This window comes from Athalia rosae, chromosome 5, assembly GCF_917208135.1.
Source record: "Athalia rosae chromosome 5, iyAthRosa1.1, whole genome shotgun sequence".
Classification (NCBI taxonomy): Eukaryota; Metazoa; Arthropoda; class Insecta; order Hymenoptera; family Athaliidae; genus Athalia; species Athalia rosae.
The window spans coordinates 15,734,330-15,748,856 of record NC_064030.1 but is presented as its reverse complement, the minus strand read 5'-3'; the positions used below and the strand labels follow the sequence as shown (position 1 = coordinate 15,748,856).

The 14,527-nt window shown below is 37.4% G+C and overlaps 1 protein-coding gene across 3 annotated transcripts in view; it reads left to right on the top strand.

Annotated features, from left to right (window-relative positions):
* Positions 1-14,101, top strand: part of LOC105684009 (microphthalmia-associated transcription factor) — a 34,146-nt gene extending 20,045 nt beyond the window's left edge. For 2 of the 3 annotated variants that reach the window (XM_012397062.3, XM_012397060.3), the window contains exons 4-7: positions 4,359-4,548; positions 7,878-7,953; positions 9,468-9,753; positions 12,456-14,101. In XM_012397062.3, the coding sequence (XP_012252485.1) occupies positions 4,359-4,548; positions 7,878-7,953; positions 9,468-9,753; positions 12,456-12,692 (789 nt within the window). In that variant the 3' untranslated portion in view covers positions 12,693-14,101. The remainder of the gene's footprint in view (positions 1-4,358; positions 4,549-7,877; positions 7,954-9,467; positions 9,754-12,455) is intronic. The other variant, XM_012397061.3, reaches the window with a different exon arrangement.
* The last annotated feature ends 426 nt before the right edge of the window (positions 14,102-14,527 follow it).

The window sequence follows — 14,527 nt, the reverse complement described above, 5'->3', positions numbered from 1 at the left end:
GATATCGACTGGCCTTTATTATATATCGACACACTTTTTATTCCGAACCGCGAACCGCGCGCATTTGTATTACCAACAATGAGAAATACGAAAGTTATATACTTGTATACCTAGTGCTGTTACACCGACGTAGTTTGTGTCGTTTTTATTTTTTTTTCCTTCCATTTTTCATGCCCCGTTTTTACCGCTCACTGGAATTGGTTATACATTAAATGTACCTCGCGTTGCGTCACTGCAGCTTACATTGCACATTAATCATGACGTTCTAATGCCCAGAGAAATTCCCAGAAATTGGTCTACGAACTCCGGAAATCAGGATGCTAATCATCCGACGGAAACTGAGAATCCCGAAAATCAAATGTGAGGTTAGGTAATCTTTCTCACTATAGCATTTACTATATTTCTCGGACAGATTCTCAACCGCTTCGAAAATCGATTTTCAGAAAATTCGCCAAGAGCAGTAGCTGATCTCCAGCGAGTCAGCGATTGAATTTGTAATTTTTTGAATGCGTTAGAAACGGAAACATTTTTCTAAAAAAATAAAGAAAACATTTTTTCTCCTGTAGCAGTAAAAAATTGAAGAACAGAGAATTCTTCAAAAATGTGAAGCGGAAATTTCGGTAGCTAGATTTTTATACGAGAAAATTACGTTACCTTGTTGCATGGAATCTCCCTATTATTTGAATTAATTAAGAGGTACATAGCCTTATGTATACATGAGTGATGAATAATGAATAGATATGTATATGTAAGAGTATAGCAAGATGAGCAGAAATGGGCGTGTATCAAATTGCAGGGTCACGCTGCAGTGCATCACTTTGGTATTACGTAGCGAAGAATATATCGTGTGGTACGTACGTACCTGTGTGGTACATACGTGTACATAAATATATACATAAGTCGAGTCTCATATTCAGCTATTTAGCACAATAATTCCGCTGAATACATACGTAGGTAGGTACTCGTAATAACATCTAGAGATCTTATCGTTCCACGCGCATTTTCAAATACATCGGATGCACGATACATCCCGTCTCAATCCGGAACACCTTCGATATTTTTTACTCCCATTTTTCCTGCTCACCGATCATCATTTACGTCATAACGGAATCGATGCGAATCAATCGATTTTTATTACTCCCAACTTCGGCTGACATTCGTCCAAAAAAAAAAATTAACCATTTCCAAGGGATGATTTCGTCCTGCGGAATTTATTCAAAAGCGATGGCTACGTTACCGACGGAGTTAAAAACAAAAGAAGTAGTTATTTATTCATTCAAAATTCCCCACGTACACGTATTACGGCCGACAATCTAAAGTACTAAATAAATCACTGATATAATGATGATAAAAATCGAGGTTGCGATCCGCGATAGATAAGCTCTGCCACCGTCGTTTTATTCTTTAACAACAATTGAAACTATAATTTATCTTATAAATCTTCGGTAACACGATCCTCCCAGCACGGTTATAATATAGATCCGAGACAGTCTGTGTCTGTGTATTTAGTATAATTATCTGCAACGCAACGTATCTCTACACCCGCCGTTAACAACTGTACACATCTTTTTTTTCTCGATTCCATTTTTTTTTTTCTTCTTTTTTTTTTCCTCAATTACGCAATATAGTTACTGTAAATTATATTACCGATGCAACGGATACGGGCGATTGTTATCTCGACTCTCTATTATACCGCAATTAAATAACGATCACCGAATATGTAACCGAATCCATACCACACGTATAGGTACATAATTGACCGAAGTATAAATATATCGCAAGTAAATAATTTAATGTGGATAGTTAATTTCGTATGATTATGATTCTTCTCTCGTTTGTTTTAATCTACAGCTGCTCCTAGAGACCTCTTTTTCAACACACGGGAATTTATTTCTTTAAGATCAAAAAAATATAGTCGATTTTTTTCCCTTTGTCCGTCGGATCGATGGATCGAATGAGTCTGAGGCCTCGAGGAGTTGAAAATGAAATTTCGATTCGATTATTTTATCTTATTTTTTCTTGCCTCCTTCCTGTCCTCACCCACATCGCTTCAGATGGGTGTGAGTAGAATATATAATATATTAATGTGCGACACATATGTATGTGTATATATGTATAAATTTTACGTAACGTTACGTCAGACGCGCCATATGTTATATTCACAATTGATAATTACTATCATTTTAAATTACGGTACAGGTGATATATACCTACCTGCAAATTGCCAGCGTCGTCGCGTTGTTGTAAACATGTGTATATCAAAAGACTTTTTTTGAAGTCTCGCGTCGAGCGGTTTGAAGAAAAAAAAAAAAAAAAAAAAAATACACGAATAAAGAAAAAAGCACCGACCAAACGATGGAACCGAAACTCTTTTGAGAATGTGACAACACAACGACCCAAATTCGGCATTTCTTATTCTAAATTTTTATCAGCGGAAAGCTTGAAAACAAAAAATTACGTGCGTCTGACGAAATTCACGAGCGAAATAAAATAAAAAATTGTTTTCGAAATAAATTTCGTCGCATAATTTATCTTGCAATTTCACTTTTTGTTTTTTCTTCTCTTTGACAAACTCACAGTGTAATCTACACTTGTCTACGGCGATTAATGGATATCTGAATCACCAACGCGTATTGTTTTCGACTCTGGAATGAAAATTTCTGTGTTCAATTATTCATTTATTTCGATTCCTTTTTTTTTCCTCTGCCGATTCATCGTCGCAAATTGCATCTTCTGTTGACAGGGTCGTACAAACTTTCGATCACTCGATATCGAAAATGATTTGAAACTAATTTCCTTCGGATTTCGCGATCGTGTTTCGCAGTTGGCGAGATGTGAGTCGGAGTCGTTACGAGCGAAAGATTTCTCACAGATAGTTTCGTCCGCAGCTGTATATAGTACGGTCCGTCATTGGCCAAGCGATGTGTATGGTCATTAGCCATACCATTGTTTGCGCAATACGCGATTTACGTAAAAGCAATTGCCTTGATATTTGATGCAGCATTAGCGTTTCGTGCAATAACTACACGTTTACGGCTAATGTAATCCCGCGATGCAGAAATTTCCTTATTTCACAAACGATCGTCGTCGGTAATAATCGAGAGAATGTCGAACGCACGAGGAAAAATTTACGTCCCGATTCTCTCTAGTTTTTTCCTCCCCGATGCAAAAAACAAACAAACGAAAAAAAAAACAAAAAAAAAAACAGAAAACCAGACTATTGAATATCAACGATTACACGTCCGCGGCAAATTCCTTTTCTCTGTCCTACTGTATTACGAGTTGTCCTGAGAAAGAAAAAAAAAAAAAGATCGCGAGATTCTTCGTAGCGAAAAAAAATTCAGGCAAAAAAGTGCAAAGTAAGATTTATCTTGTTATATTCTTAAAATATTCGCGGGGCGTTGGGGGGGTGGGGGTTGGGGACGGGGAGGGAAGGAAGGTATGTAGCACTCATAGTTTGAATAGTAGTCTGGAGAAAGAGCGAAGTGAAGTAGTTCGTTTGAAATTATCATATCTCTTGGGGGCGGGGGAATTGAGTTGAACCGAACTGAGAAGTTGTCGAAAAGAATGCTTTTCGGTTTAGCGCGGTATAAATACGGTATAATGAATATCGCATACATATGCATAGCCCCGTGTAACTGACAACGAGTGGAAGATGATAAAAAAAAAAAAAAGCAGAGAGAGAATTATAAAACAGAAGAATCGCCTGGCAATATCAACGCTCAAAAAGAGCCTCTTGAAGCGAAAGAAATTCGCACTTATTGTGCAGAAAATTCAACGATGTATTCAAACAACGTTGAAATTCTCCTCGACGCCCCGTCGTACAGGTCGTTACAAAAAAAAATTGAACTGCACGGATCTATTAGATCATCTCCATCGATCCATGGATCGACCTTAACCTTCAGATGGCGACGAAGGACGTACTCTTATCGTCTGGAATCCCATTCGCCGTAAAGTTGAAAAAATTCTTTCCACATTTGAATACGGAAAGAAAAATATTTCATTCTGAGAATGAATTAAAGGATTCCAGTTCGGTTTTTATCCGTTCAAAAAACGGATTTATCTCTTCGATCGCTCTGAATTCGTTAGTTCAAATTTTTAAGCAAATTTCAATAGCCCTGACATTTTTTCATTGTCATCTTGAAATTTTCGATTGGTGGTTATCATCATTATTATATCATTCACCGGCCAATCGATAAGGAAGGGACTAGGGCGAGGAAGGGGGGGGGGGGGGGGAGGGGCTCGCAGTTGTGAAACAACTGAAACATTTATTTGATGTACGAGAAAAAAAAAAACTTCGATCATTTCATCACGGTGTTGAATCTAATCGTTTCTTTTCTTCTCCTTTTTGATTACAGGCGGAGGATTTGCTGGACGATATTTTATCCTTCGAAACCGGCTCTTTAGGTGATGGACTAAAAGACAGCCAATCTGGAAGTTTGTCCAGCTTACCAGATCTACAAATAAAACCAGAACCAATTCTTCTTACAGACGCAGAAATCCACGCCTTGGCCAAAGACAGACAGAAGAAAGACAACCACAACATGAGTGAGTGTATATTCGCGTTTTATTCCTTTTTGATTTTATCTTTCTCGTTATTCGACGATATTGAAAGTTCGATTCGAGGATAATAAGTTCAACAAGTTTATCTGGGATGAATCGATAAGGTAGATTCGCCGAATATGGTCCCCTTTTTTCTGAAAAGTATGTAAAAAAAAAACTATCACAAGTAGAATAATGAATCCAACGTCAAACGTTAGGCGAAATATTCCTTCTTCATTGATCGAAAATTTGGAGAAATGGTCAATAGTTTTCGTCAGACCCCAACTGAGCAAAGAGGAATAATTACAAGGGATGATTGTGATTGTGTTATAAGGGATCAAAGACGATTGTAAACCAAGGGAATGAAGAGAACGGTATAATATTGTTCCGGGGACGATATCGGAAATCTGCTTAAATATCAATTCGACGAAAACAGTTTTTCTACCGTTTCAAACGCACGTAATAACAATTCATTCTGACAAAAATTTTCGTTTCAATAAGCCAAGCGTATCGATATTTCATCGATCCCGATAATATTTCAATTAAAAACTCACCGTGAACAGTTCATTTTTCTTTTCTAAATATCTCCGCGTAGAATCTGCGTTTCGCCACCAATTTTTTGCCATTCATGGCCTACCGACAATGAGGTAACTAACTTCAGATTCGGGATATCAGAACTAGACGACGTTTTTTGTAAGAAAAGAAACGGAGAGGGACCAAATTTGGCGACTCCACCTTACGCATTTACGATACATCGCATTCGAAGGTATATATATATATATGATTTATTGGGTATACTCTCGTACCTATATTTTGCAGCTGCCGTTTGAGATATCGGGGTGAATTTTTATCGACAAAACAAAAGAATCCGCGCTCACAGCTGCGATACCTTGAAAAACGTTTGATTGATAAGTCTCGCTTTAAATTCCGATAACTTTTCTCCACGATTTTTCCTTACGGCAATCGCAGCGCAACCTAAACTCACATCTATCGTATTTCGTTCACACATGGAATCGTGAGATCCAGGAGCACATGTCCTACGGAAAGACGGGAACGAAGCTACCCTAAATTAGAAATCCCCGTTTCTTGAGGAACGAACAAAAAATCTTTCAGATTATATAGCGAAAAACATAAATGTGACCCTGAAAAATTTCAAGAGCTGAATCTTCATCTCGTTCGATTCGGAGTTGATTGATTTTTTCTCCTTCTCAAATCATCGCAATTCGATTGTTCGTCGGTTGGACGTAAAAAGATTTCTAGCACAAATAAGATTCGAAATCACTAAAGGAAAATTACTATCGATGCACGTCAGTTCACAATATTTAATCCTTTTCGGTGCTATCGATGATATTACATACGTCGCAATGAACGTTTTTATAAACTGTCATAAATTCTCACAGCGTTCGATTTCGTTCTCTATCTGATCGCGATCTGATCTCTGTGAACACAACGCGAGCAGGAATCACGCATTTAATCTATGAGGCGATCGAACACTACTGACATACCCGATGATCAAAGTCCCATTTTCAACCAAAACCCCCATAATTAAAGTCAACTGAAAAACAGGAGAATCTAGATCTCCGTTAATCAGGTCACCCTTCACAAAAGCATAATCGCGTCAATCGAACTTTTTACAGTCCTGAAAAAAACTTAGAAATTCACCCTCTCCAATCGGTCATTAAAAAGAGCAGATATTTTTTCCTTTTTGTTTTTTTGTTTTTTTTTCAAATTATTGGTAGCTACATCCCACTCGAATTACACGTGCGTTGTCGGGGTGGTGTGCTAAGGGTGAGGTTGGGTTTGAAAAAAAAATAAAATGTAAGAGGAAAGGAAAAAGGTGAACTAAAACGACGGAGAAAACTCAATCTGAATTGCTTACTTTTGTTTAAGTATTATACATACGACAGACACAATCTAATCTATCGCGACGCAGAAGTACAAAGTGTATGATCTGTGTGACGTGTAACACTACCCGTCTTAATCGTATATTCGTTACAGTTGGAGCGTAATTTATCTAATTGAAAAATCAAAGCGATCAACCTTGATAAATAAATAATAAAAGCTGCGTGTGTAATCGAATATCGATTCATCAAATCGATCGAAAATTGATGATGATTCTCGTACGTATGACATCGCGAATTTTTTACTATCTGTCTGCAACTGCAGACGCTGTGAAAAAGTTCGAAAAAAAAAGTTTGAAAAAAGAGAAAAATAAATAAAACCCCGTACAATGTACGAACGGTTTTATCGGACACTCGAATATTCAGCAAGTTCAATTTTTCTCTTTATCCGTAGTCAAGGAAAACGACAGAAAAAAAACACAAAAAAAAAACAACGAACGAGAGGAAAATAAAAATTAAATAATAAATGAATTGAAAAAAGTATCGCATACGGGAGTCGTCGTATAATTTGTCCCGACCTGAAAAAGAGTAGTGAGAGAGAAGGGGAGAGAAAGAAGGCGATTTTTGATATTTTAGTCCACACGTACACCCACGTGGAAATATACAGCTGTGCTGTACACCGTTGTAGGTATTATTTGATGTCTGAATTGAAAAAAGGATTACATGGAAGTTTTATTGTTTTTTTTCTTGTTTTTTGTACGCACGTTACCATGTTCGTACCCTACATTACACGTACAAAATACAGAAAAGTGAAAGTGACGCGTGTCATTCGCTTGTTTTATACATTGTAATTTATTAAGTTAGAATAACAAGCCGGGTAAAAACGACGAAATAAAAAAAAAAAAAAAAACCAGCGAAAATTTTCGTCCGTTACACACATAAAGCTGCAGCTCGCTCGTAATTTGTCGGGAAAATCATTTTTCCGCCACTCTTTTTTCGTTTTTTTTTTTTTTTTTTCAAATTTTATTCCCTCCGCTCCGTCTTTTTTTCCCGAATACGAGGGGATTCTCATCTCGATCTCCCGAAGCGATTCTCCCTCCAGATTTTATTTCGACACAACGAACTATATGCTCGTACCTTATTTAAACTCAGGTTTTGACGCGCGTCGTATTACGTGTAACCATTGATTAAAATGTGTGTACGAGGTATGTACAAGGATTTAACTTCTATCATACTTCCATTAGTAAATTAAACGCAATCGAGTATGCGAGAACGAAAACCACGCGAAACTATTCCTTCCGCTAATCGTATTCAAAATTTGGTTTCTTTTTTCGTTCACTTTATTTTTTCCTCCTCCTGCAACTCGAGTTACAGGATATATTGAAAAGTCTCGTGTGGCACGTAGAGAAACTCGAGCGAATTGAAATAACGCTAATGGATCTGCAGTGATTTTTAAAGTCCTCGTGATCGATATCCTTATTCGTTGTGTTTCAGTCGAACGTCGAAGGAGGTTCAACATCAACGACAGAATAAAGGAGCTCGGGACACTTCTGCCAAAAACTAACGACCCGTAAGTATTTTTGAATTAAGGATTAGCGACAGAGGATTTAAAAAAAAAAAAAAAAAAAAGACGAAATGTCGATAATTTGAAATTCCGCGTACATGCGAAGACGAGAATAAGAATTACCGAAACACACGAGAGACAGATGAAAATGAAAAGGAGAGAAAACAAACAGTGAAATTAATGAACGAAGATCTTTTGCACATAAGGGTGCAGTATCACCAAAGTCCTTATATATTATTCATATACAGGTATACATGCCCTATGTATAATATATATTTTGTAATTACGTCCAATTAGAAAGACTTTAATTAAAAGTTACTTCAAAGAACTTCCTTCTCACCCCTCATCTTACATCGCACGATGGGCGTCATTCGCCGCGGACTACGTAGCGTTCGTAAGCGCGGTGAAATTTCTTTTTTCTCTTTTTCATCTCTCCTAAGAAGGAAAAGAATAATAATTATTTCGCAATTATCAACTGTTTGTATCCTCAACGAAAATTGCTGATTATTTCATTTTTTTTTCACCGGCCATTCCGAATTCCGCAAATTTGGCTAGATGAAAGAAAAGCCGGAAAAACGAAAAAGGGGGGCGGCGAGGGAAGAAAACTTTTTTTTTTTACCGCGATCCCTTCTTCGTCATCTACTTACCTCGTTTCAACCAAGTTGTAATACAAATGACGAATAATTTTCCGAGCAAACGAATATATATACGATCCATATGTATGTACTACATATATATATGTATATGATGTAGGGTGGGTAAAACTTCACACTTCACTCCGGTGACGATAACGCGAGGCATATATACTGCGGCACTAAATCCTTGAGTAAATATGACACAGATAGCGTAGCGACTAGCACAGACCGAGTTACAAGCTAAATTCTTAACTCGTACGGCTAACTTGACTTAACCGAGTTTTATACGCTCGTTTCTATTTCTTTTTAATCTATACATTGTCGAGTTATTCTTGGACTATTTACACCAACGATTATGCACACCGCACACACACTCACGTTCCTAACTTGTAATAATTATCAAGTCAGTTCGGGTCGTAATTTGACTCGAGCGTAACATTCGAGACTTGAAATTGGTCGAAGAAAAGAAAATCGTAATTTTTTTCGATATAAAAAATCCAGAAATTGAAATAATCTCTTCGATCAACGATACCGATTGTCATGATTCTTGCTCTCTTATTTTCTCTCTTTTTCTGCAACGATTAGCTGGACAGATGAAAATGGTAAAGTTTTCCAACAAGGTATTTATAGGTGTAAAATTATACGTCTATATACCCGTAAGATTAGCGAATAACGATGTCGATATTGAAGCAAAAATCAAAAAAAAACCAGAGAATAATTGGTCCCCCGCTATTGAATATTCATGTATCCGTGTTATTTTTTGAGATTTTAACGAGGGTGATTATCACGCCCGGTCAAAAGAAACTCTTTAATTTTTCATTCTCTGATTTTGTGATGTTAATTTGTGACCGTAGATAAGATACGTTGACCGTTTTCTTGACGCAGGTACTACGAAATCGTCCGAGACGTAAGGCCGAACAAAGGTACGATTCTAAAGTCTTCGGTAGAATACATAAAGCTATTGAAGAACGAATTGACCAGGATGAAGCAGAGCGAGGTGAGACACAAACAGCTCGAGAATCAGAACAGAAGACTTTTACTGCGCGTTCAAGAACTTGAACTTCAAGCAAAGTCGCACGGTCTGCCGGTCTCTGATTTCAACTGGCCTTCCACATCGGCTACTGTATTGAACAATTCGTACCTCAAAACCAAACATCAGGAGCAAAGAAAGGTACGAGATTTACAAATTTTTTCGGCCTCAATTTTTCATTTTTTTCTCACCCACCTCGAACAGGAAGTTTCTCCCCACCCTGATTTTACAGTCCTACAAATCCAGTGCAGATTAAGTAATCGAATCGTTGACCGAAAAAATTCGGCTAGTTCGAATGAACATGAAAAAACTGTTTCCATTTTTTTTCCCGGTCGTTCAATAACGTGACACGCATTCCGTTACACGGTCAATTTTATCGTCCGCATTCAACGTGATTGAATAAATGTAAAACAAATACTCACATACATGCTCTATAACGTCATTAATAATTTATCCTTCAGCCATGGACTAGTAAATAATTTCATCGAAAGGGAATTGATTGATTCTCGGCCCAGTTATACCACATCAGTCGTATCGGCTATAGTTTTGCGTGGCTCAAAACTTGTCCAGCGTGTTGAAAATATGTTTTACTTTTTTTTCTCCTACCACAAAAAATACTTTATCTTATTTGGCCAACATTTTATTCATTCAATTTCTTTTTTTTTTTTGTTCTTTTTTATTTTTAATTGCAATTAATTGAAGAAAATTTACGTATCAAAGTCGTCGACTCCTCCCCCGCCCTCTCTCGCCACCCTGTACGGTGGGTTTGAAATATACATGTAATGGACTTAATAAAATCAATACATATATATATTCGGTAATTAAAACACACCAATTTCACCAAACGAAATACGAGCGAGATATTTTTTTATCGAAGAAATTTATTTTACCCAGAAACGTTGTATACGCATCCTGTATTCTAACCTGTACAGGGTGCCCACCAATTAACACACTGAGTCCTCGTAACGGTGAATTCGTCTTAAAAAAATAAGAAAAAAATGCTCAGTGCGAAGATGTCGAGGAATCAATTGTTTCAAAGTAAGAGCCGTTCAACGTCGACCAATAGGGGACAGTGACAGGGACTCCTAGCTGAACATTGGCTCAAGCTAGCCAATCAGCGTGACCCGTGCAATGAGTTATGAACTCTTTCCTGTCGCTGCCCCCTATTGGTCAACTTTGCGCGGTTTTTATTTGAAAAGTGTTCGCGCCTCGACATTTTTCGACTAAGCATTATCGTCTTATTCTTTCAAAACGAGATCACCGGCACGAGGAGGTGCGTTGATTGGTGAACACCCTGTACATTGATACACACATTTATTTATTCGTTCCATGAAGCTCAATTTTTTTCTTTCTTTTGTTCTTTTTCTCCCTCTCGATTTTATTTTTTCTGTTGTTAGCTCCGAGGGGCCGCTCACGCGACAGTTCATATATTTTTCTTTTTCGTTTTTTCTTTTTTTTTTTCACTGTTTTTCCCGTCTCCTGGTTCAATTTCAATCGAAACATCTCCCTTTGTTTTTGATGAAATAATTACAACTCTATCTCGGTATTGCTGAAAAAAAAAACGGAATAAAAAATTATATAAATGTATGAAATAAAAATTCGGTTTTCTTCTTAATCTGCGACATATATTATCCATTAAATGTGTATGTGTATCTAGAAAATGGACAATGCGAACTGTCTTCTATCATTATCTATATATGTGCACAGACATGAAGTGAAAAAAAAAGTCAATCGATGAATCGAAATCAAGTAGAAAAATCAAGATAAAAAAAAGCTTCCTCAAATAAGAATTGTTCAACTTCTGAACGATCTGAACACTATCAAATTCTTAATATAGGTGGATAGATTAAAAGCTTCGCGAATAATATGAAGATTATCTCTTTTGGATTGTTTTTTCTGTCACCTACTCGTAAAGTCCGATTTAGATATAGAAGTGTTCAATGTATTTGCATGCCGAAGTAGCTAAAATCCACTTCAGATCCGCCACTCGCGTTGCACGACGTTGCTCGAGATAATCAACGTTTCTTGCACGTGAAATTTCATATCGTTTGTGAACAAGATTTGATAAGAAATTATAGTGTAATAAATAACAATCATTGTCCCACTCGTTAACGCAGTATCTATGTGAAACCGTCAGCAATGAATGTGGTTTTTAGCAACGTGCAAGGAACTTTGTTCGCTGAAAATGAAATCTACGTGAAATTGACAGTTATGAATTTTCCCTCTTGTCTCACGCGTTTTTTTTATTAAATTCCTCAACTTGTTTTTTTTTTCTTCATTTCGTTTGATAGATATTAAATTCGAATCCACAGTAATAAAATTAATTTTCGCGAGAACGGTATTAGATGTGCGCACATGTAGACGTATATCGGTATACATGGGTTTATAGTAAATACTTATTTTACCGTCGTATCTTCTTCCCCTTGCCGGAAATTAAATCATAGGATATCAACGCCTCGGGGTATAGATGTTAGGGTCTATACATGGGGTGGGGTGTACATAGATATGTGTGTGTAGTACATGCCTATGTACACACGTACCTATACAGGGCTTGGAGCTGAGGGTGTTCCCCGATTCTCTCGAATTTCCCAAAATGTCGACGGAGAGAGAAGGCGAGAGGGAAAGAGAGTTCGATATATCACGCACGGAGCTTTCAACTCCATATCACCTGACCCCTGACCGGCTCGCACAATTTAAAAATTTCATGTTCCCTTTTTTTTTTCAAAATACGTCACCAAAAACGACGAAGCGAATTTATCTAGCAATTGTCAGATGTTTCCCTGCATAGTTTTTTATTTATTCTCCTCGATCGCGAAAAAAAATGGTGATTAAATTGTTCGCAGATCCCAGATGTGGTTACGGAAACTTCGACGCTAAGTATTTCTCAGCTAGAAGATTTAATGGAAGACGATACCGGGGGTCCGGTTCACGGCGGGGATCCAATGCTATCATCGCCCCATTTGCCTCCCTTGAGCCCACCTGCACCTGCCTGCCATCATCCACTTCCGGACGAAGATACGCTCGGCAGTTTGGCGCCGACAACATCAAACTCTTCCACAGATATGGACATCGTTGCGTAGCATCCCCCAAAAAGTCCACCCATTCATTAGATGTTAATCATTAATATTATTTGTAATATAAATACAGAAACTGAACGTTGAGGTGACTATTTTCTAACCTCAAATCCCCAGTTTTCAATCGCACGTCTAACCAAAAGTTCTGGTTTCTTCAGGTCCTGAACCTTGAAAGAACGAAAAGTAGACAGAACGAGTCCTTTACGTTTGAGGGTGGATTACAAAGTCACCTAGGAACTATGAAATTTTCACCTGATTGGAAATTTGAGGTTAAAAATTTATGATCTCAATAAGAATGAGTAAAATGTATAGCGATTGAATGATAAAAATGAGTACGATAGTTAGAGCAAAAGAAATTTGGAGGTCCTGTTAAGTTTCATCTGGTTCTTTTCTTTTTTTCCAAGTTTCATTTTTACGAAAATCGAAAAGAACGAGATAGGGACGTTTGAATTTGTCCTCAACGATTTAGGATGATTATGTACGAGAAGAATTCGCTCTCTCTTGTCCCAAATTACATCTAAGGAGATATCGGGGCATTTACTGTATTATACATAAAACGGCTGAAGCAGCGGCCCGACAGGAATAATAATAATTAAGAGAGAAGCGACAATGCGGACTCAAGGTATATCAATATTGCCACTATACTGATTTCAGCCTCGTTTAGGAAAAAGAGAAAAGATAACGAAGGTAAAATTGGAACAGTAGTAGGTAAAGAAAGATGAGAATACGATCGTTACACGCCATCCCCACAGTCCCTCGGCCCTTTGGCCCTCGAGGTTCGATCGCTTGTCCCTTATAACTTGTAGCCGGCAGCGGTACGTTATGAACAAAAGATATCCACTACAATTACACCCACGTGCACGCATTTCAGGCCGACTAAGGGATGACCTAGACGAGAAACAAAGAATACGACGATGCAATTCGTACGCAGGGGGATGTCAAATCGTACGGATGATTGAACGAAATTCGCAACTTGAGATCCTGAACCTAAAATTTGATGCTCGAGTGGTCGATTTTCGATGAGATCGGAGTAGGAGAAATTCAGATGGTTCCTTGTTACGTTATTTTATGCCTCTATCGCATCAATTCTTCTATAATTTTCGCTGAAAATCATCCTTCCCATTACGTATATATGTATATATACATGTAAATTTTGTACAATGTACACGGATATCTTGAAAACGAGGATACGATAAATTCGAAGTATTAACGTCGTGCGGTTAATAACAATCGTCGTTCGATTTGAATAACGAAAGATCGGTCCAATTATTCATCGTCATATGCCTGATTGATTTATATATGCATGTAATTTATGTGTATACGATCAAAGAATTATTAAGTTTAAATGTTATAACTATAGTTGAGACATGTAATTAAATGTTATAGAAAAAATACAGATTCTTTATTTGATCGAATCTCGTGAAAACGTGCCGATACAATTTTTCCCTCACCAAAGCCAGAACATTCCGCTGAATTTCAAGGACTCGAGTCCAGCTGCCGCTGAACCCATGAAATGTCACCTTCATTTTTCCTCTGATTCTGAGCCTCGGCTTCTTGCGATTCGTGAAATACCAAAACCGCGGATGAAACGATCTTACAACAATCTACGAAAATTTACTTTCACATTTGTTTGTCGATCAATTTTTTTTTGTCGCTAACTTCGCCATCCAGTTACGGGTACATCGATCCGTTTATCGCAACAAAACGTATGACCATAAAAAAAAAATAAAATAAAATAAAATAACGCATCAATATTCAGGTGAGGTAAAAGTGATTGGTGATGAATAGGTTTATTACAATCTATTCGGTATCGTACGTAATATGTTATACATACAAACACA